Here is a 25,557-nt window from a genome sequence, read left to right on the forward strand (position 1 = left end):
CGTGTGCTTAGGATTCGTGGCAACGCCGACGCAACCGAGTGCTCGTGACTGAATCGCGTTTTGCACCATCGCAAATACGGGCTTGCCTGACAAGACGCTTCGTTTTTGGCTTCCAGGATGCGCGTCATCCCATGAGGTACGTAGAAATGCCCCACATTCGTTCACTGCGGGCTTTAAAGCGAAGTTCCCTTACTTTCGGGGTTTGGCGTGGCTGTCAGGATTTTGGTTGAGTCGATCTCCTGCCGGATATGATTGTGCATACAGATGCAAACGATTTATGAAAGTACCCGTGAAATGACCTACATTACTTCTGTATGTTCAAGTAAGACCACTTCTGTTCTGCGTAACCACAAGATAATTTGCTACATAAAACCTGAACATATAATTTCGGCTCACAGGCATCTCGCCATTTCGGCGTCTCTCCCAGGCATCGAAAACACAGGCCTTTTAACGGAATGGTGAATGAGGGTTAAATAATTCATTGGTTTATTATTTATTTAGCTTATGAGTCTGTGGAAAGGGGTATGTGCCCGTTATTGGCCAATCCCCTAGAGCGGGCATCTACCATCACGATTTTTGCCCTAAAACTGATCAAAGCAAATCAAGTACCACCAGTATTTGTATAGCATCAAATAGGCATTACCATTCACCGAAGCCTCGCCTGCCGTAATTAGATTACATACAAGACGTGCTTTGGACCTGCTTAATTTTATAAACTCATGTTTTACTCCCGTTCTGCCATCCACGCACCTGCGCACTGCGTATGACGCACCTTCCTGGATCGGCCAGTTTACTCGGCTAGAAACGAATGCGAGAAGCTACGTCAAACCCTAGAATGGTAGGCAGAAAGTCGGCGGCTTTTAATAAAACAAATAAGCTTTAGAAGATCACATTTCGTATCACCTCATTTGCTTCCATGAATATGGCGTTGTTGAGGAACCTGCAACTGATCAGGACTTTACCTTTGAACGCATAAGCAAGGGCGCGATCGGAGATCGTTGTTCGAAACGGGTGTTCAGTTTCTGTTGGCCAATTGAGTGAGGCGAAACTGAATGCAAACTGAACGCGCGTTTCGAACAACGATCTCCGATCGCGCTCCATCTCCGCAAGTAAACTGGCACAGTTTAGACGGGTCCACACCACCGCCGTCGTGCAGTCACAGTATTGACGGCACACGTGTGGCACAAGCTTGGTGGGTTAGAAGGTCTCCAGATATGCAAGAGACGCGCGGTGCGTTTGGCTACAAGAACGATGCAGCCAAGTGTACTTTCCCTCAAGTTCCACTCAGTCAACTCTGCAGGGGAGCCAGGGCAGCGTTCTGGTCGCAACTGCTTGGGCGAAGCGTAGTAAGCACAAGCACTGCAATGTTCCAGCGGTTCATATATGCACACGGACCTGACGTTTGCGCACAAATACTGGTCTGTGCATACAGTGGTCTGAGCGAAACTAACAGTACACTTCAAGTTGCAAACGCCGACGGTTTTCCTTCTGTCTCGTTTCGAGCGCCATTGAAGTGCGACAACTGTAATAACGATGGCGGCGCTTCTCGTAGTGCCAGCGTTCTGAGATGCCTGGTATCTGCAAGGGCGCTGTGTTTACTATGCAGCAGAAGTTGCCCTGCCTGCTTTGTTGCGCCAAGATGTGGTCCCTGCCTATTCTTAGAACACCCTCTCGGGAGCTTCAGCGCAGCGATAAACTGGGTTATTGCTTTAAATGCCTAGCTAACCGAAGAAAATTGCCTCATCTCTTTTTTTATACGTCCGGCCGATAGTTTGAACTAGATGTCGCTTGCCCAACTTCAACGGAGTTTGCTTGGTGATCCCAGTGGCACCGAACCGATCCTCAGAGACCGCCTCATTATCTTGTTCGTGCAACCGGCGGAAAAAACGCAGAAAGGACAGAGCATGCACAGTGAGTGCCGTAGTTACCTTTATATAACCTTAGCTCCTATCAATGCCGACACACAGCATCGGAGAGTCGGAAGGTAATTGTACGTGTTTCTCAAGCATAAAAGCCGACAGAACGAAACATGAATATACCGATAATATGGCATTTCTCACGGGCAACGCCACACGCGAGAGATATTCGGCCTTTTGTGCGGTGTTTTTGAATATTATGCATGAAATAGGGCTTCACAATCCCGCGTAGGAAAATTTCTGGCACGAATGTCGAAGCTAACGTTTATATCAAAAGTGTCAAATGCTTCTCTTCGCTCTCATGCAATATGACGTGGCAGCGGATCACTTGATTCCCTGTCACGTTTGTATTTGCATAATTAAATTCTACAGTTCCTGTTAAAGAACGGAATAGTTCATGAGATGGTTCCGTAGGAACATATTACGCGAAGCTGCTATCAGGTTCACCTTGCAGTTCTGATTAGCGATTAGCGGTTCGACATGGTTTCAGTCCTTCTCTCAGCAAGAAAATTTAATGTCGACCAAGTGGTGTTAAACACCACTTGCTCCCAACCAAGTTACGTAATCCATTTACGGCGTCCCTAATTGTATATAAAGATAAATCGCAATGTATAAGTAAATTGCCCTTCCAAAATAAAGCAAAACACTATCTCCAAGAGATAACGTTTGATAAACTTAAAAGGACGCCAAAACAAAAGACGGGGGCGACGACGTCTTAAAATTCCGGCTGCATCCAGCTGGTACATCATGAATTTTAACAGCGTTCGCTCGGGCCCAGTTAATTTTTTTATTATAAATATGAACTAGACTGTATTCTGAAGGAGCCAAAGACTGAGGAAAGTCGAAATTCAGGCCGTATAGTTCATCATTTGCAGGAAAAACCAGTGAAAAAGACGGAAGACTGAACTGTACTTACTGGAAAAGTGAACTTAGCAAGTTCCGAGAACGAACTACATACTAGAAAATGCCTTGGAATTCATGGCGTCAGGGTGGGGCTTCGGCGCTGTTTAATTCCAGCAAGAAACTTAAACAAGGGTGTTTAACCTCAATTTCTTTCTTCTTGTAATTTAACCTCTTACCGTAAAATTAATGAAAGCTAAGTTTGGAACAAGAACAATATGCGCTCAAACTGGCTTATAGTTTCACTCTAGTGCCTCTTTTAAATGCCACTTAAATACAAATTCAAAAACAAATATTTTTATTTCATTATAAGCGATGTTAGGGGTGCACCCGTAAAATCTATGACTGGTCGCATCGCATCGCCAAATTCATGGCTGAACACTGCGTTTCCGAATTACGGTATTCCGCGAAAGCCTCGACTTGGGTTCGGGTGAATGCGGTACGAGTACCAAGCAAGAGCAATCTCGGCTTCTACTGTCGCTAAGCTTCTCGAGCCATCGAGATCCCTTCTCATTTGGTGTCCCAAGCGACTATAAGGCAACCCGCAGTGGGCCTCGTTTCCTACGCTGCATATGAAGACTCTGGCTCGGGCTAATTAGGACAGGATCACGGTTGTTGTTTGTCAGCGTGTAATGGCACAAGCAGCCAAAGAAGCTAGAAACCACAAGCACCCTACCTTGTACGTGACCTACATTCATACTTTCGCAGAGAAAAAGAACGAATAAACAAACACACGTTCAGCGATAACATGATGTACGTCACTATTCTGGATAAAAAAGAAAGAAAACGAGAACGGAAGCTTTTTGTCTCGCGCGCTTGTTATCTAATAGACCGATTTCTTTAGGGAACAGTGCGGGCTAGAAAAGAACAAGAATTCCGGTAGAAAAAGAATGGAAACAATTTACATCGCGGCGACAATGCTTATGCACAAATAGTGGTCTGCGATGGAGGGATAAAAGAAGGGATCCAAGATCGATGGTACATATAGGAGATACTAGCACCTCGGAGTCTTAGACTGATTAATTGTAGGAACATAGGCATCTCCGAGTCCAACACGTTCGAACTTTGCTCTGTTGTGCCGGGGACATAGAGGCCAATGCTCATTACCACGGAGATAAAGTTGAGTGTGCAAAACAGCAAGGCTTCGCACAAAAAATTCGGCAGTGACACTTAAGACTGCTTACGTGTGGGAATGCGAAAGCATTAACATCGCTTAGATGAAATGTTTTCGATTGATGCTTTCAACATACATTAAAGTTCTTTCTGTCAAATTGGTGTGTTTGTGTGTGTGTTTGCGTATACGTTGGCCCCAGGCTGGAAATATTCGGACCATATTTCTGCAGAACGATTAATATTATTTTATGCCTAATGGCAGGTCCGTGCTGACTCTGTCGTCTTCTTTTGTGTTCCCTGCTTCGTCTTCTGTGGCGTGCTTCCGTGGGCGACCATGTTTCACAGCTGCCGCTGAGGTGCTGAGGTAGACGCTTCGGAGGGCATCTTAGTAGACACAGCACCGATGAAATCCAAAGGCAGTGATGTGACGAGTGCAATGGCGCACAATGTAAATATACCTGGCGGCGAAGGTTCCGTAGAAGCTCATAGGTTCAAAACATAGGGGTTCATCAGCGGTTCATGGGGCTTAGAGTCATCTGTGTTTACAGAAATGTGCCTGACAAATTTGACGTCAATCCGAGCGGTTTTTGACTCGAGCGGTTTTTGACGAGTGCTTTTTGAGCGGGGGCGCGCGTCCTACCTAAGTAGTCTAAAACGGAATCGAATGCTAGCCGACCTGAGATATCTGATGGCTTTGAGCACTTTTTTCGCACGTGTGGTTCGCATTAAAGTGAGAGGTGTCACGAAGGGGAGTTCGCTCTTCTTGACACCAGCGTCCTGCTAGCGAGTGTCCACCGTCATTGAGCGAGATATATTTGTCTTTGCTTGAGCGCGCATGACACCATAATTTTTAATTTAGTTAGGAAGAGAGTGTCCACTGCAGTTTATACAATTGATAAAGCTACTAACCTTGCTGCGTACGTATATGTCTAATAATTTGCTGTCGCAATCAATGCTTCGCCTTTCGGGCGAAACTGCGACCTCTTAAAGAGAAGAATAATGGTCAAAGTTCCGTCTTTGACACTTGGACAGAAAGTACCGTCTGAAACACCACGACAGGTACGTCAATGTGACATCGAAGGTTGCAAAATTCTTTTTCGCATTTTAACTTTTATGTTTCACTAAAAGTTCGGGACATTTCCTAAGTTCAGTCTATGAATAGTCTTCAAGAAAAGAATGCCTTACAATATTACACATAAACATTTAGCTAGGCCCAACCAGACAGCGTCAAAAATTCATGGCGTCACCGCGAGGTGATGCGGGGCCTTCAACACGGATTCGGCGTCTGTCTTTGTGTCTTGCGTTATTTATGGCTTGCCAAGCATTTTCTCGCGGTAAGCGGAAAGGGTAATTTACCAAAACAGCTCAAATAATTTTTCCTCTTTGGTATTCTTTTAAAAGAGTTTCTTCTGGCCCATGATGCGAGACCGTCACAGAGATTCCCCGTTGGGCGACCTGCTCGCTCTACTAGCTGAGCTAAGCAAGACTTAGTAGATTGACTTCCCAGAAATGCCATGGCCACTGGTTCAATTTGGCTCGAATAACAGCGTTCTTGTTTACCAAATGAAGTGGTCAATGGAAAATTGGCCGCTTTGTGACGTGTAACGTTCTCAAGCAACGCTGCGCCCATGACACACACTGCACCTGAGCACTCTGGTTTTTATTAGCAGTTAGTGGTTCTTAAACGTGAGTCTAAGTATAAGTACACGATCATTACTGCCGTTCTGCCCCTCACCGAAGTCAGGCACCCATGGCTCGGAGTCAAACCCGGGATCCCGGTCTCATCTGCAGTGTGGCAGCGCAGAGTGGCCACGTCAGGTGATGGACAGAATGCGAAGGCGCCTATCGTTCCATTTCCTTCCGAAGAAAGATCAGTCAGTATCAGAACTGTTCTCATAAAAACTCTGGCAGACAGCGTGAACCATTCGACGCTTTGATCTTCATGTCGCACTTGGTTGCAGTGGAGTTTACCCTATGACATTTAGAAGAAAGCAGCCGTGTATACATTAGGCAGCTCGTTCGTGGGTGCTGAAGGAAATAAAGGTACTATACAATACGCAAGAGTTGACAGGTCTTACCATAGTCGATGCGGTATAACGACATCTTGTGCCCATTAATTTGCACGGCAGCTGCGAACCTGTCGCGAACACTACAATGGACGCATTGACCGCAGTGACTTCTGCTAATCTCGTCGAAAACGATAGAACTGCGAGAAAAATAACCTACAAATAAAAAAGTGTAAGGTCCTCTGATCATATTTCATGGCCAGACAGCACACATAAATTACTAGAAGCAAACGAGAGGCGAGTGTCACAAAATGAGATCAGAGCTAAAAAAAAATGAAATTGCAGTGTAGCTCGTAACGATAGCCTTGGACGCGCGGACAACAAAACAGGCCTTCAGGCGACAGAAAAAATAATAAGAAGCTGGCGCCTTGTTTGAACCGATCAGGCTTTCGTGGAAGAGCGTCAACAGGCGCTTTCTTTACGGGCTTTGTTGTTAGTTCTCCCTCCCGTCGCCGTGCGTCGCCCAGGGCGGCATCCCCCGCCATAACTGATAATCATGGGTCCACTGTTTACAAGCGTCTCGTTTCTACGCACACTGCAGTATTCTGTCCTTCTTTCTGTTTTATGTACATTTCTTTTCGCGATTGTTTCTGAGGACTGTATTATTGTTTTCTGGAAGGGGATTTCTTGGGCTTGTTTTTTGCGTGTGTGTGTTTCCTGACAACAAGCTTCCAGACGGCCTCGCTAGTTGATAAAGACTTGTGCGATCCACTTTGTCAGGCCGTTTGATGACACTCGGCAGTGTTGCGCAATTTTCGAGAGCTTGCACCTTCCTTGGATTGTTGGTTAGTTATTCATTTTCTTCTTGCAGCTTGTCTTTTGTGGCACAATTTTCTTTTTATTCTTCTCGCTGGGCCATCGAACGAACAAAAGGATATACGCGATGTTAAGCACGAGTCTGAACAAGAAAACACATAATTGTGCACGCCTCAATAGCTCTATAAATGCAAATGCCGTGATGAACATGTTGGCATCTAACAAGCTTGGCATGTATGTTATAACCCTTCTAATTGGACCTTTGCAACGAGTTTGGCTAATGTGTTTAACATATTTTAGCAGGACGAGTTGTAATGTAGACTGAAGGGTGACATTGCTCTTGGTGTCAGTGTGCCACAGTACAAACGGTTAAACTATTTCGTTGTTTTTCACAACTTTTTGCGTCATAGTAAGGTTCGTTACAGGGCAACACAATATGAGGGCAAAAGAAGGTATAAAATGACGACACGGCGTTTTATACCTTCTTTTGTCTTTGTTTTGTGTTGCGCTGTAGCGAACCTTACTATGAGTTCCAATCAACTGGCCCAACTTGCCGTCTTCTTGCGTCACCCTTTATTTTCAAGTGCATAGTTATATGCTTTCCAAGTTATATAGGCGTGAAATAGGTGATGTTCTCATACCTGACGTTCTACTCCAAAGTCTTTAAAGAAAACAACTCAGTGAAGAACGGATAATTCTCAATTTGTTCTGCAGCTGCGTGGACTTCACTATTCGGAAGATGCAAGCGATGTGTCGAAAATAAATTTTTAATGTGCAAAATTAATTGGCATCTGAAGACGTTGTTTGAACAAGGACAAGTGAGATGAGCCTACCTATCGAATTTTGCCGTCTTTGGTAGAAGCTCCAATGGTTGGCTGGATAAATTTTTTTCGTTATTTGCAGTGACATCTAACGAACGGGCCTTCCCTACTACACCTATTCGTAGTAACAGCTTCTATAGCTATAAACTGGAAGCTTACTTATTTATTTTGCATGGTTCTGTGACTATGTACAGAAGTTTATTTGTAAAGTTTTCTGCTTCAAACTTTGAAGCCTAACTTTTAACAACAAATGAGTGGCAGGTCTCGATCGCGGCACAGCTGCTGTCAGTACAGAGCCATAACCAGAGCGTGTGGCGTTAAGTGCAAAATCATGTGGGGCACACATACTAGCTGGTAAAAATATTAGGATAAAAATTTAATTGCCGTTGCACAAACCTATAGTGCAGTCGTTAATATAACCGGCTTCTGCGCAAGTGTGAAGGACAAGGGTAGTGCTCGTGAACTTATAGCAACTTATAACTTATCTTCGATTTTTTTTCGTACGTCATGTCACGCTTGTGGGCGTTTAGATAGGCTTTTCCACCCTGATCAAGGCTTGGTTAGCGCAAGAAACTTGGGACCCGCTTAGAGTACTTCAGGTTTTTAGAAGCTCGTTTTATTTTAGGTATAGGACTTTTTTTTTAACTCGCGCCATCGTACACGGCGCATTGTCCCGAAGGCCCCACCGCGGTTGCCAGCAAAAAAAAAGTAAATAAGAAATAAACAATAAAAGGATGTTGTAGATATAACGAAATTTGTTTGGACTTGTTCATCATGGCAAACGTTGTTTCCAATAATGCGAGTAAGCCTGAAAACGTCAGCGATAATTTTCAGAAAGCAGCACGCTATATTTTTTCTTCCCATGCCCCGCACATAAGTGAAGTAATTTTTATCATCTTCTTTACAGCCTTTGTAGAACTTCACTTTTAATTGAAATTCTTACGCGTGCCTAAAAACAGCGAATATTATCTTTGTCATCAAGGCATGCATCCGTGTTTGCGCTGCAGTTTCTTGCTCTCGGTTAAACGAAAAACGTCCTGTCATTGCAACCAATGTTGGCGAGCCCTAATGCGAAATTGTAGATCAACAACAACAACAGTGCACATTTATGGCGAGTCTGATGACGCATGCCTCCAACTGGAAGTCCAAGGCGATACGCCTGGCAATCTCACTGGCTACAATTCACGGATGGCGATATGTGCCGTAACGCAATAAATTAGGCAGTTATTTGATTTTTTACAATTAGTTGAATATGTGTACCGATTTTTCGTGCAAGTAATCTCCGCCTCTGTGAAGGGTCCAGCTCAAGGACTAGAATTACGGTATCTTCAAGAGGCAATTTTTAAAAATAGTATAAAAATTAAAGAATTATCATCCTGTAATGCGAAGTGTTTGCCAGTTTGCGTTGGCCCCTTTGGCCTCCAACAGTCGACTTGGAAACAGTGCCGTGCAGTGTTTGTTGTGCCCAATGTTGCGCGCATGCGCCTGTGAAATACCAGTGTGTGTCAATCTGCCCAACGCAACATAAGCACACTTATGGCGTGCTTCCTCTGCAAGTGTGTGTTCGCAAACACGTTGCCTCGAATGGCAGGCATTTAAATTGGTGCAAAACAACGCTGACATAAAAAAGACTGGCCCTCACGCTCCTGCGTTATTCAGCAGATAAATGCTTCTTGGGAGGCAGAGACGCTCGATGAGCGGTCGTGCGTCGTGGTCGTGCTGCCTTTGAGCATGGTGCAACTGAAGGACACAGACGAGCTCCTAGGCAGGAGACGTGCGACAAAAGAAGTAGACACCGTCATAAACAAACACTTACAAGCTAATGTAGCCTTGTAGCAATGACACCGCAACCTCTCTTTCTCGGATATGTTGATGTCACTGGACAATGCAAAATAAATCGGCCCCTTTCATTAGGTTATGTAAATTGTCTGCTCTCACAATTTTTTTATTGTTGTTTATTAATTGCAGGGAAATGAGAAAGCGCACTATGGGTGCCCGAATAATATTTAGAGCCCGAAATTAATAGTGCCTGACCTGAATGGAATCAAATATTGCATACCTTTCATATAGTTTTCAAATGCTCAGCAGCCGTCCTCACAATAACTATATAGCTGTTCACATCTTAGTATTCTTAACTCCAGTAAGTTACTGTCATCACACAGCAGGATATGGAGCGTTGTTTAGTAAAAGTATAAATGGTGTCTAAGGAACGAACAAGCAGTTCTCTCGCATGCATAGAACTTTTCGGGAGTGCGAATGATCCCTGCATAGTCGGTAAAGTATGGCTCCCTAAACTATACGTAGCCCGCTACAATAGGTTGGTTTTCGTGTTTTATGCCTTTATATGCCATGGAGATAAATTTTCTATACTTTTGCGTCAATTTCGTCTTTTGTTTGGAACAGTTAACGTTGTGGATTACACATATAGGAGAATAGTGACTACTCAATGCGAAACAACGAATCGAATAGAATTTTTTTTTATTGATATTAAAAAGTATCGTATATTTGCACACCTCTATACGATAGGCTACATTATATCCGATGATTCCGAGACAGATTCGAAAAATTGATGCCACCCATTTTTCTTTATGATGAGCCTTGACGTATCGTAAACAAGCAAGCCTACTAAGTTTACAAAAAGAAGAATAAATGTAATCCTGTCCGAAGATGAAAAAAAAAGTAGACATCAAACAGGCGACGCATATGCACACACGTCAAGTAAAACAAGTTCATGACCTCTGTGCGGTAAAAAAAAAACACGCTTACCAAACGAATTCCATTCTTCAACTAGGCCTAACGTGAACAAGCCAGCAGCATCATAAACATCATGTTCGTAGGCAATGAAGCAGCGGTAATAGAAATCATCCTAACGGACGGACTTTTTAAGGAGTTAATTGGCACGATAGCTTAGAATGCCGCGACAGTCCTAACAGAAGTCGTCGAATACATTGAACTAACATATAAACTGGCTTAACTATACAATCAAATTGCGTGTTTTGATCCGATTAGCAACCATATTCTTATTATCGTTGTTGGTGCACCTTTTAGAGTTGCGCTTTTGGACTTCACGTGGACGCGCAAGTTCGCACGTGTGTTTTCTAACCTTGCCACGCACTCATTTCACGCTCGCGAGCTCAGCATCAGCCCTTATGGCAGCGTAATACATTAAGATTAGAGAAGTCACATAGATCATGCGGTTTTAGATGCACGCGCTTAGTGATACTTTGGCATGACACGTCATACGTTAAAGCGCAGAGCATGTGAACCTTCCCACTGCACGACTTCCCACATGCGGAGAGATCAACGTTTTAAAGTAGGGCCATCGGGTATACCGTGGTACAGCGTAGCCCCGAAACATTTATACACTGATAATTTCACATTAAGGTACTTCCCTCCCTCCCAACGCACCACCAACGCTAACAGTATGGCGCATCTGTTAGTTCTAGATCAGAATGTACCCCGGCTTGGTGCCGTCAAGCAAACAGCCGATTGCAACAGTAACAACAAAACATCGCTGACACATTCTTCTCAGCATGAGAATAGGCGATGGATGTTTTTACCAATTATAATTTGTTGCTGTCTTTACGGGGTGCAAGTATCAATGGCGAATTCGGATGGAAGCAGGCGTCCGGTCCGTTTGCGCGCAGCTATCCTGTCAAGCAATCAAGGTAACCATGGGCAGCCGCAACGATAGTCTACGGTATACGATGAGCATGCGCGGAGGGTCTACCGTTATATGCCTCACGCGGAGCTAAAAATCTATTTGCTGCACAGCGCTACGTTCGGGCTTGCAAGTGCTCCGAGAAGCACGCATGACTGACAAAATCCATAATGAGCTTTTAGGCCCCTGAGAAGGGTTCTTTTCTGCGACCATACTGTGCACGCGGAGAAGCATCGCGTTTCTGCGATGGCCTTCAGGATTTGTTTTCTCATATCGGGGACATCGAGCTCGACACAGCCATTCTCATATTGAGTTTCACTGAACACAGCTACCACGCCATGTTGACTGCAAGCCAAGGAGGCTTTGCCGCACTTCGGGTATTCGTTTTTGTTTGTTTCATCGAACATTACGCTCGACTCCAGGAAATGCGTTTTGCTCGATTGTTTTTGTCTCCAAAGGAACATCTGTTACAATTTCCGGTGTTTCTTCGTAGACAAGGCTGAAAAGTTTACTAGGCGAAAAGTGTCACGCGCCAATATTGGCGAGGATTTTCTCCAATACGCGCCTCGTAATAAAAAAAGGAAAGTTTTTCAGAGCTTCCAATTCTCAATGAAGCGCCGTCAGCACTGAGCTCCCCTTTCTTTCTGCATATAACAAGGTGTTCAGGATTGTCTCATTAAAAGAATCCAACCGCAGTATTTCAAAAGCTATGTTCCAGAGTCCCAAACACGTTTACAGTCGTTATTGAGGAAACTCCCTAGCGTGATGTGCACATATCTTGCTCACCACCTTCACTCCTCTTTCGCCGTCATGGTGGCTTAGTGGCTACGGCGATTTGATGATGAGCACCAGGTAGCAGGCTCGAGACAAGCTTACAGTAACTTCCATGAAAATGGAAGTTATATTTCTTGCAAAAGAATTTTAAGAAGAAATAAGCCACTTTGTCTTTATCACGCTATTTGCTTTTGCAATCAGCGCATTGAGTTGGTTGAGGAGTATAAAATTATTAGGCGCGTATTTTGCTCCACGTTACGAATTGATGCTCACGTAAAACACCCTGCGCGGTAAGCCTATTGCAGTTACTGGAGCTGTGTCACGCTGTCGCACAGTTCTTCCTCCGGGGCAAAACTTCCTATAAATATTCTTTCTGCATATAAGCTGTTGTTGTCTTTGTCTGGGCGACGACATCTGAGCCTAATGGGCAAAGGCTGGTCACACTACGATTGAATATCATACAACATATAAAGGACGTTAGCGACATGCACAAACAATTATTATATTTCTTCAATATAGCCTTATTCGCGTAGACGAATTAGATGAGCATACACTATAAGAAATAACTTAATTTTTGCCCCAATACGCAGGAAACATTCGCGCGTCACATGCTACGTCAGAGTACCACGCTTATACAAAATTTACACGAAACACCGAGGGTGTAGAAATTACCGTGGTTTTGATTCAACTACAAGCTGCAGTCCTTAACACATATTTTCCCAACAGTATGTGACAAAACACACAGTTAATATAAATAAAAGGAATTTACGCAATACCTTATTTCGTTACAATATCAACTAATTATATTGCAAACAATGTGTTGCACCAATCTTATTCTGTTAGCACTAAACTTCAATATGTATACTCACGATTTTGCAATGTGTTCACTTTTCGAAAAATTTGGTTATGAGTCTTTTTTTTCTTGCGAGATGTATGTTATTTTATGAGGGTAGTTATTTTTGGGTGAAATTATTTTTTTTTGGCTGAATCTATCTTTTTTTATAGTCCCTTTTTTCTTGATGATTCGAGCAGGTAACGTCACATATATGTGGATGCCACTGCCATATAATGGACGCTGGGCCTTCGTCATGCTGCTGCGACGGCTTTTTCCCGAGTATCCTTCCCGTTCTCTTTCTTCTCGTAAATCAAATATGATCACTAGATCAATTTATTGATTACATGACTGACTGACTGACAGATTTATTGATTGATTGATTGAATTAAAATAACTAATTTGTTATTGATTGATTGACTGCCGAGACTGGTTGCATGTTGACTGGAGCAAATTTTAGACGTGCTGAGGTAGTAGAATTTCTGTGCGCGTTAGAGAGTATTATGTGCTGAAGTTTCCTTCAAAACAGAACAGTACGTACATCATCTTTGGAAACACAGGCGTTGATTTCAATCACTAAACCAATTAATAAAAATTTATTAAGGGTGAATAATTAAATGATGAATTAGCCAACGGCTATCAGTGGCTACGTGCGGAGGCCGGATTTTTGAGTAGTCACTCATATCACCGGAGGAAGCATCCGCTTATCTCTGTGTAAACAACCTACTATATGTCAGGAACTCACGTATTTCCTTGGTCTGATGGGTAAGTTCAATTCATTATAGAGATCATTTATTACATTTTCGTAGAGTAAATATTGCAAATAATTACCGTAGAAAGGAGCCAAGTTGGCTGTAAACGACGTCATCGAAGTTGAGCGAAACCCTTGCGTAGTTCAGCTGTATATATGTTAGCCAGGGCTCTCACGCCATCAAGTATGCCGCTTGTCGAATTCGCTCCGAATCCTTTAATATCAGGGGAATACATCAGCATCGAGCTGATGCGCTTTCCTCTGTTCGCGTGTTGGCCTGAAAAGTAGCAGATATTTATATTATTATTTTCTATTCTGGTTTTCTACGCGTCAGCTGCTCCACCAACGGTGAGCAGACGACAGAAATGAGACCGCTGAAACTCGCCTTTAATTTGACAAATGCCTGCTGTTAGCTTCAGTATTAACGGTAGTAATGCAGCTCTCCCATTTCCATTTTTCGGTGTAGTAGAGACTGCATCCATCGTTCCAGTTTTTGTATTAACGGTGCTTTGTTCTTTGTCCGTTCCCAAGCGTGACGGGCTGAAAACTTTCGAGTATGCAAAATTTTGTACTTTTTTTTTTACTAGGAAGTCGCCGGGAAGTAGAAACCCGCAGCCAGATATTTGAACTGCAAGGTGGTTTATGACTACGTATTGCGTTGTTCTCCGGCACGCTTGCACCTCCGCCTCAGCCACAGCTTGATTTATCATTCAACATCAATGCAGAATGTCTGCAGCATGACTGCTAGAAAAAAGTCAGCCGACGATACTTACATGGAGAATGAAATTAAAAAACAAAACCAAAAAATTCCGGAGTGATTGTATTCATTATTCGGAACTTTCTCAGCTTTAGTCTACCAGAACGACATTGCGCATGAGCGAAGAAAGTCACACTAAATGAAAAGAACATTCAAGCAGCACAATAGAAACTGTCAACTCTAAGGTTATAGTATTGAAACAGATTCTTGGTATTTCCTAGAATTTTTCTCAAAGACTTCCACAAACAAGATTTTAATTTCATATGACTTGTTTATACAACAAAATAATAACGATAATAAGGTTATATAAGCATTTAACAGGTACTTCCTTTAATATTCAGTGATGTTTTAATCTTCTTTAAAACTTATTACACTAAGTGGTGAGATCTAATCATAGCTACTATAACGATTGTGCATTCAGTGGCATTGATGGCAGTTTGTGGCATCACCAAGATCTCTTTCAAAATTTTAAGGATGGCAACGCCCGGAATTCTTCAGTTTTCGCTGTATCATTTTATGCAAATAATAGCAATTTTGTTCTGTCGGCAAAGTTTGCTTTTCGAGGAACACGGCGTGTGACTGCAACGTGACTTGCGTTTTTCTTTCCGTATTTTCTTTCTTCATTGCTTGAAGACACAATCGCTTTCATGTGTGCTTGCCTACACGAGTGTTGAGCTCCATTAAAGCATGGATTGATTGATTGATTGATTGATTGATTGAAAACTTTATTGTTCCACCGAGCTGGGGGGCCCGCCTCTTAACCTACACGTAGGTAGGGCGAGGGGGGGGGGGAGGACGAAGCAGTCCCCGCGCGTTGAGGACGGTGAGTCTTCAACGCGGATTGCTCGACGCTGGTCGTCTTCAGCCTCGCTCTGAAGCAAGGCCTCCCAGGCTTCTCTACTGTCAATGTTTTCCTTGGCTCCTGGGGAGCCAGCGCACTCCAATATTATATGGTTTAGCGTACCTTTTTGCTTACAAATATTGTAGAGGGCGTCGTTATAGTCCCTCGTCTGTGTTAAGTAGATCCAATGTGGTGATGTATAATTGTTTCCCTGGAGGCGCCGCCAAATACGAGCATCCTCCAGAGAGAGAGAGAGAGAGAGAGAGACCGATGCGGAGGCGGAAAGATTCTTCTTTCGGCTTTGTAGTGATCTACAATTTCCGTGTACGTGATCATGCTATCTTTGATCCCTGGAACTGGCTGCTCTAGAGTTGCCCGGTGGTGAGTGCTCGGGCGAGCTCGGGAGCGGCTTCGTTGCCAGGGACTTCTTCATGGGCCGGAACCCAAATAAAAGTTATGTCCCTCCTAGGAGGGTTTTTGAGTAGAATTTGGAGGGTCTCTTCCGAGATTATTCCTTTGTTAAAATTTCGGATAGCTAAATTGTTATCGCATAATATTAGTCCCGCTTTTGTACCCGCACAAGCGAGCGCTACTGCAACCTCCTCGGCTGTACAGGCGTCACTCGTGCACGTGGAGCACGCCATCTTTACGCACCCGTCGCCATTAACCACCGTTGATACTGCAGCCCCGTCTCTGCCGCAAGCCGCGTCCACGTACGCTACTTTATGCGCTGGTGTGTTTTTAAGTTTATTTACTAGAGCCTTAGCCCTTTTAGCTCTGCTCTCTTTGTTGTAGATAGGATGCATATCTTTAGGTAGGGGGGCGATTCGGAAGCGTTTACGCACGTCCAACGGAATGTCTTCTGGTGAGTCGGGGCATCCTTGTCGCATTAGATTCCTACCCATTTCATGATTTTTCTCCCTGTTTTAGACTGGCCTGATCTTTCCAACTGAGACCCTCATACTGCCTCAGTGAACTCAACTAGCGTGTTGAGAGCCCCCATTTTGAGGAAAAGGTCTGTCGAGGTCGAGTCTGGGAGCCGTAGGGCTCTCTTAACGCTCCTCCCAATGATCGCATCCATTCTCTCCTTTTCTTCTCGTTTAAACACAAGATACAGTGTGTCATATGCTATTCGGCTGCCAATGAAGGCTTGCATGAGCCTGAGGAGGCTGTTCTCTTTGAGGCCCCTGCCTTTGAGTGCAACTCTTCTAATGTTCCCGTGACCTGCACCGCATATCCTTGTAACTTCTTCATTGTCGTGAGGTTGCATCCATTTCTCTGGATATACATGCCCAGAATTCTGATTTCCTCCACCTTGGGAACCTCATTTCCGTTTACGAAAATTTTGATCGGTCTGCTGCTCCCAGCGTGTCCCCTTTGATGTTTTGGCTCAATGATTAACAGCTCCGATTTCCGTGGCGAGTACGCCAAGCCTCTGCTGGCCGCATACACTTCCACCATATTCGCCGCTATCTGTAGTTTAAGTTCGATGGCTGCGTCACTCCCACTGTTAACCCAGATGTTGATATCACCCGCGCACATGCTAAATTTAATCGATTTATTCTTATTGAGTTCCGCCGGGAGACCCCTCATCGCTATGTTGAATAGGAAGGGTGATAGCACCCACCCTTGTGGAGTCCCCTTGCTCCCAAGTGTGATGGGAGGGGATTTTACATCCAGAAATTTCATATTCGCCTCCCTCTGTGACAGAAAGTCTTTGACGTATGCATATACCCTGTGTCCCACACCTACCTCTTCGAGGCCTACCAAGATAGCCTTATGGCTAACGTTGTCAAATGCCTTGGTGAGGTCGAGGCCTAGGATCGCCCTGGTGTCAGTTGAGTCGTATCGGTCTAGGATATCATGCTTAAGTCTGAGCATGATATCTTGTGTACTGAGGCCTGGCCTGAATCCAACAAATTTCATGCCGCCAGAGATCATTCTCCTCCATGTACCTGGTCAGTCTCGTTTGAACAACATGCTCCATCAATTTCCCTACACACGAGGTGAGGGAGATTGGTCGCATGTTGTTCAAGCCGGGTAATTTGCCTGGCCTGGGAATAAAGACTACGTCCGCCTGTTTCCATGTTCTTGGGAGTTCTCCTTTCTCCTGGTTCATGTATTTGGTTAATGCAATGATGGACTCATCGTCTAGATTCCTGAGAGCTGTGTTCCTTATCCCGTCCGGACCGGGGGCCGATCGCTTTCTGAGGTTATTAATCTCTGCTCTAAGCTCTGTCGTGGTGATGGGGGCATCGAGATCTGGGTTAGGAGGTCCCTCGTAGTCCTTAAACACCTTGCTCTCTGCTTTTCCAAAATATGTCTCTTGGAGCTCGCTAATGAGCTCGTCATCTGTGCCAACAAAGCCATGCCTCGCTCTCACCTGGTCTGTACTAGCTTGCATTTTTGATTTACTAAGGTGGATGAGATGTCTGAGAAGGCTCCAGGTTTTGGAGCGACTCCTATTGGCTTCCATCTCATCGCACAATCTCTACCAATTCTGCTCGTTGACCTTAATCACATATGTTTCTATTCCTTTGTTGAGTCTGGCTAGTTCGGGCCGGATATTCCTGTTCCATCTTTGTGCCTTGAGTCTTTTCTCCAGGTTACTCTTTCTGCTCCACATATTCAGCAGTTTGCTGTCTAGGGCTGGGGGTGCGTCCTCATCCTCTACAGTTGTAGTCGCTTGCCCTATGTGCGTTTTAAGGAGGTGTGTCCACTCGTCTATACTGTAGATATCGTCCGGCAGTGAGGCCTCCTTTCTTATCTCTCTGAATTTATCCCACTTCGTTAATATCGGTTGTTTGATGAGGCGAGTCCTGACGCCTTTTCCTAGCGTATGCGAAATAGGTCGCTGCCTAGATTTTGCCCTGTGCTTTTCCACGTTACTGTTCCCGCCGTATGGCTTATCCTGAGGTCTGGCGCAGTGTCCCTGGTTATGTTGTTGCCTGTTCGCGTAGGGACGCATGGGTCAGTATGTAGAGTAAGCCCTAGCGTTTGTATATCTTCCCATATTCGTCTACCATTGGGGTCTCTGTATGTATATCACCATTCCTCGTGAGCCGCGTTGAAGTCTCCCATAATGATGAGAGGTCTCCTATCTGCGGCTTTGAGTGCTTTGCGGAATAAAGTAATGAATCTAATTTTCTTTTGCTTGGGTGTGCTGTACACATTCAGCAGGAGTATACGACCTTTATCTTTCTTCCCTGAGATAATCTCAGCGAGAACAGCCTCTGCCTCACTTGGGGAGACATCATGGACTATGGTTGCAAAGTTTCGCTTTACGAAGGTGGCGATTCGGCATTTGTCCCCCTTGCCGCGGTCAAAGCTTTGGTAACCTGACAATCGAATAGGGACCTTTCTCATTTCCTGTACGACAATGGCTACGGGTGCTTCCTGTTGTATCTCGAGGTATTGCTGCAGCAACGCTCTTTTCCTCTGGTACCCTCTACAGTTCCACTGCCCGAATGTGGAGGTATTTTTCTTACCCGAATGCTTATCCATTTCTATTAAGAATCGCTTCTATTGCACCAATTTTCTCGCACGGGCTAGCTATTGTCGTGCCTAAGGTATCCATCGACGTGCTTAGGGCGTCTATCTTGCAAGATTGTTGGTTCACTTGTGCCTGTAATAGCGCAATTGCTCCTCAATTCTGTAGCTGTCCTGCTTTCATGGTTTCGTTCTCCTTGTCCATTTTCATCAGCCACGCTTCAAACGCTTCAATTCTCTTTTGCCAGCTTGCCAGTGGGTTGGTCTCCCCCGCCTTACGTTTGGAAGGGGGTTGTCTCGTAAAATCAAAATTCATATCCTCTACCTGCTGACCAGATGTAGCTGGAACAATAGCAGGAGGAGTGATTTGGGTGCTGCATTTTTTGGTAGCCTCTGCAGGTACCTTCTCTGTTTTTAGTGCGATCAGCTGATTTCAGATTTCCCTCAGCAATCGTTACAGCCTCACGTTTGCTTTGTTCTGCTCCTTTATTTCTTTCTTAAGTAAGCTAATCTCATCTTTCTCAGCTTGGGAGCCCTTGTTACCAAAGCTTACCAAGTGGGTATTTTCTTCTTTCCCCACGGGTCCTAGGGGTCCCTGGGTGGCAAGCCGGGTCCCCGGCCCTGGTTAGCAGGCCTCTTGACTGGGGTCTGCTGGCGGCCTCCTCCGGACCATGAACTGGACCTCCTTCCGGGTCTCGAGCTAGATCTCGCTCTAGACTGTTGCCCCGCCTGGTCTCTGGCAGCATCCCTTGCTCTGCCTCGGTGCTCCTTTCTAGGTGCCGAGGGGGTGGCTTGGGATTCGCCTTGAGTCGGGCCTTGCACCTGGAGCTTCTCTTGTTCCATCTTCTTCTCCAATAATTTTTTTCTTGATGATGTACGGCATGCGATATATCTTCCGGCACTTGTTGTCGCCTAGGAGGTGGGCTTTCTTGCATAGTGAGCATCGAGGCTCGCATATGTCATTTGGTTCGGGGTTTTCGGCTCCGCACCCCCGACATGTGACGTCGTTGGGGTTCGGGCAAACGTCCGCCCGATGGCCAAGTTTTCCGCAGGTGACGCATACTTCATATTTTTTCTTGTATAGGTAGTAGCTTGCGGGGAAGCATCGGAAGTAAACTTCTATCGGCCCTTTCCAGTCTTCAAACAGGATCAATACAGATTTGAATTTCCCCCCAAGTCTTCTGACTCCAATGATCGGAGGGTTTTTCTTACTTCTTCTAAGTGCATCAAGGATTTCCTCGTGAGTTGCGTCCAGCGGGGCGTCGTGGATCACTCCTTCCCCTCCACTTTCCGGCATGGCAATACACGCCTTCGTCTCGAGCATCGATCCACCGACCCGAAGTGCCGGGATCGCAGCGTACTTGCTTGCCCGTGCCGCGTCTACATGACCGGGGTTGTTGGAGAAGCATGGGAGAGGTCTTTGCCCTGCAGTGGGCGTAACCAGGCTGATGATGATGATGATGATGATCATGATCAACAACTGCGTCAGGTTTGGTGATGCTACGTCTTCGTCTGCAGCCTCCGGGTCGACCCCGCTGCCTCGGCCAGGTAGACGTGCTTGCGCAGTCTTCCAACTTCCTCCAGGATGCGATTGATACCTCCTTTCGGGCGAACAATAATTATCTGAGCACCTTCCGGAACCTCCGCGTGCTGCTTCTCGACCGATCTTGCAGCCAGCTTCTTCCCCAGCCGGGCATTGGGCCTCGTACCGCTCCCCGTCGGCTCGCGCACGGCGGATGCGTCGCTTTGCTCGAGCGTGAAACGGCCTTTTCTCCGAATAAACCACTTTCTCCCGCTTGAGAGCTCCTCCGCGGCAGCGGCATCGTCCGCTGTCTCCATTTCCAGGTTAGAACGACAGAAAGCTGATCTAGTTGGTAAGGATTCATTATGCAAAAAAGAGGTGAGGCGTGCAGACAGGACACAAGAGTAGAGAAGTGGACAACACGAACGCCATTCGTGTTGTCCACTTCTCTACTCTTGTGTCCTGTCTGCACGCCTCACTTCTTTTTTGCATAATGAATCCATTTCCAGGCTCATGTTAGCTTGCGAGCGCCGCAGGGCCTCGCCTAGGCATCGGCTCGGCCCCTTCGCGTGTGGAGCTCGGTTAGGCCTAGCGCTCAGCTGGCTGAGTTCAAACTCCAAATGTCCGTAAAAGTCGAAAAAATGGGCCTTAAGCCAGAAATCCGGTATCCCCATGTTTCTTGTAGGTTCTGTCGATCGCTTCCAAGAATAATTTCAAGGAAAAGTTCGATAATTCGCCAAAGCATAGGAAAATAGCAGAGCCGACACGAAGCACGTCCGCCCTTCGTGGTCTTCTTCTCGGGATCTTAAAGCATGGAAATACACTCTCTATTCACATACGAATGCTGCATTTCTTGGAGGAATCCGAAATAATAACAAATAAAGCTGGTAAATGAAATAACGGCTCCTTTCATCTATTTATTCTTATTCTTGTTCTTATGCTTCGTTATTATTATTTTCAAATAGTTGATTCTCCTGCGTAGGTGTATCCTAGTGATTACGTGTTTCTGGGGCTCTTCCCAACAACATTTATGTTACGTGAACATTTGCATTATGTGAACTTTCATATTGTTTGAACATTTATATTTTGTGTACGAGAACTTTGTACATACAAATGTCCCTATGTTTCTTTTTATTGTTGTTTCTTTAATTACAATTCAGAGCGCAACCACTAGCATGTCGGAGAAGAGGAGCAGCTGGCTCCACTAATAGGCACCAACCTCAGCTTAAATACGGTTAACAAAACAATTTACTGCCACTATGTGTCACTCCCCCATACCGTAATGCATGGTCTGTGTGTGAGATGTTAGCCGGCTCATTTACGTGACGTATTGGGCGAGACAGCATGTAACGCCAAACCACGACGTATAGCAAGTTTGCTCTCAGGCGTACAGGTCCAGTCCGGCACTGTCTTCAGTGAGAGAGGTCCCGTAATGTGTTTCCCATTATACGAAAGGGACCGGCAACTTCCGGATTTGCGTAATGTCTTCTTGCTGCCGACTTCTGAACAGGACGTTGATGACGTTCGGATGTCCCTAGCAATTTATTTATTTTTGCTTCGTCCTAGAGTTACAGCGCACATATGAGATGTACTGCGACGTGCTTCTGAAGCCAAAGAGAATGAACACGGCCACTCTAATGGAAACCGCAGTGCGCGCACGCATACGCAATGAAAAGCGGGAAGATTTAGGGTCCGGAGCCAATCAAGAGTTTCGGTCGTCCAGAGCTTTTTGCATGCGCGTAGAAGTAGAAGCAAGTCGAATGTGCGATATGAAATCCACCTGCGAAGAACGAACGGAGCTGCATGACAATGCCCGTAACTGCTCTCTCATTAGCCATCTGCTCACCACAGTCTCCTTACTTTCCTCCTCGCATTTGAAGTACACTGCGGCCGAGTTTCGCAAAGAAACCGTTGTTACGTTTTTTCTTCTTTTTCCTATTTGTTACGCGCATAATCTCCCACGTCGCCGTTTTTTTCCGGGATGGAACACTCGACACGATGAATGATGGGAAACAAATTGAACTGAATTTAAAAAAAATGATTGGAGGTGTCCCTCGTTATGCGAGGATAAGGACATCACTGAACAGAAGTGAAACTTGGCCATCAAGAGTTCCGAATATCCTCGTCAGCTTTGTGCTGTCCTGAGAGCCTGCGATGCGGCGGTTAGGTTAGGCCTAACTGTCCCCACGTGAGAGCGGCCCACGGTGTCGCCCTAAGGGGCGGCGCTTCTCAGGATCCTCTCACTAAAGTTCTTCGTATGCGTATTGGGAAATACACTATATTTTTTGTTTTCTTTAGGACGAGATGGTATACTATGGCTGGGCTTCTCATATGGCGTTGTTTATCTTCAGTAAATACTCGCCTCTGGCTATCGGGGAGATCGACACATTAAACAGTTTCATTATGAGCTATATGGTGGATGGTGCAAGCGTCCGGTTCACACGTTGCTTGTCGACGACACGTGTTCAGCGGTCCGTGTTTTATTAAAGAGGCAGGGAGCTTGAAGGGGAGCAAATGAATTGTCAATGACATCCCAATGAGATGCGTATACTAAGGTGCATACTGGCGGACACGTTTGGTCATGCGTACTCTTTTCTTTTTCTTTTTGTTCTCTGTTTCTTCTTGCTTGTCAACTTCTTGTCAAAGAGTTGTCACAAACTCTGCCTACTATGGTGGTTCTCGGAAAAATTTGTGTTTGTTTTGTTTTATATATTATAGCAGTTATAACTAATTGTTATATTGATGGTCAACTAACGATGTTATTCGCGGAACAGTTTGATTCGCAGTGCGACCTTCTGCCCTGCTCCTGCAGTGTTCAGTGCACCCGCTCAATAAATAAATAAATCAATCAATCAATCAATCAATCAATCAATCAATCAATCAATCAATCAATCAATCAATCAATCAATCAATCAATCAATCAATCAATCAATCACCAATGATTGTTACGTATAGTCATTAATAATAACTAGTAATTTAAATTAAATATTACGTAACTATTTGGCAATATTCATGCCAAGAATTTATGGGTATGTGTTTTTTGTTTAAACTGAGGCTCCAAATCAACATATTGGTTAACCTCTACTACAACCTAAATGTCTCTCCGAAATTTAATAGTTGCACTTCCAAGTAGGTTTCACAGTAATCCAAGAGGAGCATTTATGCGTTTAACGTGTCTGAGAATAGTTAACTGGGAGTTGATCCTAAGCTACGGATATATCTACCGCATATAAAGTTCGCTAAACTAATGTTCAAGACCTATGGCTCGTATAACTGAGTTGATTTGTTGAATATGTCTACTAATTAAGAACGTAGTGGCCATGCTTTATATCCTTATATAGTGTAGTTCATGATATGGCAAGAGCAACAAGACAGTCAGTTGTATACTGGGAGAAGTGCATTTATAATTAATGTTTTGAAACATGGAGCGCCAAAAATGAACAATAAAATCATTAGCAAACAGGCGACACACTGCGCTATATATATGAGGGCCTAATTATTTGAAACACGCGGGCACAACAAATCATGAATAAGAGAAAGAACAGACAACTCTAACATTCCGGAGCTCTGTTAAAGAGCGTTGGAATTATAGTGCTGTGAACATGTTTATTTATCTTTTTCTTTTAAAAATATTTCTATTCTGCTTGTGTGATACTTTATTCAGAGAGAAAAGAGCTCTTCGCATGAGTACGTATCTGTTTTGTTTCACAATTAAATCTTTTCTTTGCGGTCTCCGCAGCCAGCTGAAAAATTGAGAAAGCAAGTTCCTCGTTCTCGTACATTTAATCACCTGTGTTTCCAACAGGCTTGACTTGACTATCCTTAAATATAGAGCACCGTTTCTTTTTTGTCCTCAAAGACGATTACAACCCAGCAAATAATTAAACGGGCTGGTCTTCATTCACCCGCACACGCTGTCTTATGAATTTCTTTATTCGGTCAATATTTTTCTCCTACCTCATGCAAAAGACGAAACCGCATGTTTCAACCAAGAACAGTGTTTCTCAAAATGTTACTTAGAGGTAAATATGGCGCCACCGTCTATGCAAGCTTTCTAACAGGTGCTTAGCTGTCTTAGGAATGCAGTATGTGGTTGTGCGCTGCTGGGCCATGACTGCACCGATAAATATTTCTTAAAGTAAAATCTTCACAACAGGTTTTGATTGACTCGCTTTACATGTTTCAATAAAATTTACTGACCTACAGTGCATGAGCAAGCGAGGAGAAATAAAAGCAGACAATGTCCTCGCAGTGACAGTTTTCACTCTATATAGTGTTCTACGAAACTTTACAGAACGAAATTTCTTTAGGCTCATGCTGCTTTCACCAGTCTCGTACTTTTGAGCAACGCGTGAGCGGAGTTTCGCCAACTGTGAGTAGCGAAAGCTGCTTCGTCACTGCAGGCGACCAGTACATGTTTTCCTGGTCTCGCTTGATCGTCAATTGCCACAGATTTGGATGAGCAATGCCGAGAGGAAACTCAGGGAAAAGCAGGCGTACTCGTTGGCGTCGTCATCGTGTCCTTGAACATGTCTGTGTCAATCGTAAGGGCATGATTCGTAACGGCAAGTGATCAAAGAGATTAGCAAAATATTGAAGCACGAAACACAACTATACGCTACTATATGAATCAAAAACAGATTATCGCTCTCCTGTCAGTTGCATATGTTAGAGCATCTCAAGCAAAAATGTGATGTTAATGCAAAGTTTACATAAAATCCGAGGAAAACACGCGGAAGGCGAGAGATGGAAATTCAAGACCATGAGCAAAACGTGAACAAGGGGAAAGCCTGAGCCGGCTTTCACCTCGTTCTCGTTTTGCTCATAGTTTACATAAAGTGCTACAGTGTTAACGAGAGTCTTGCAAGATTTATACTCTCAAATTTGCAGCATTTTGTATAATACATGGATTTTGTCCGATTCAGTTATATTATTAAGGCCAGTATTCAGAATTCTGGTATTGTTTTTGTTGTTGAGTTATAGCGTTGTAAACATGATACTTGAGTCTGCCATTTCTTTCAATTTTACTATATTTAAATATCTTTCTAAGACAATTGCTGGAATGAATTGAGAATTTCCTCCTTGCAGCTACTAAATTTTCACTTATTTTCAACGCCACAAGCGTAACCGAAATCGGTGACGTATGGCGAATAAAAATGGTTTTTCCGTTTACGATGGGAGCTCCCGCGCTAGAGTTTCCTCTTAAGATCGATAAGTCAACACATGATAAATAAATAAATAAATAAATAAATAAATAAATAAATAAATCACAACTTTCTAACTGGTATGTTACATCAAGTGCAAGCTTCCCATTAAAGATCTCTAACTTGGCCATGGTGGTCAGACGGCCAACTCAGA

General features: G+C 44.4%; 1 protein-coding gene across 1 annotated transcript in view; it reads right to left on the reverse strand.

Moving 5' to 3' along the window:
- LOC142590823 (uncharacterized) overlaps window positions 1-17,592 on the reverse strand; it is a 50,815-nt gene extending 33,223 nt beyond the window's left edge. The window contains exon 1 of the mRNA XM_075703226.1: window positions 17,192-17,592. Coding sequence (XP_075559341.1) covers window positions 17,192-17,592 — 401 coding nt within the window. The remainder of the gene's footprint in view (window positions 1-17,191) is intronic.
- Window positions 17,593-25,557: the final 7,965 nt, after the last annotated feature.

This window comes from Dermacentor variabilis, chromosome 8 (assembly GCF_050947875.1).
Source record: "Dermacentor variabilis isolate Ectoservices chromosome 8, ASM5094787v1, whole genome shotgun sequence".
In the NCBI taxonomy this organism is placed as follows: domain Eukaryota; kingdom Metazoa; phylum Arthropoda; class Arachnida; order Ixodida; family Ixodidae; genus Dermacentor; species Dermacentor variabilis.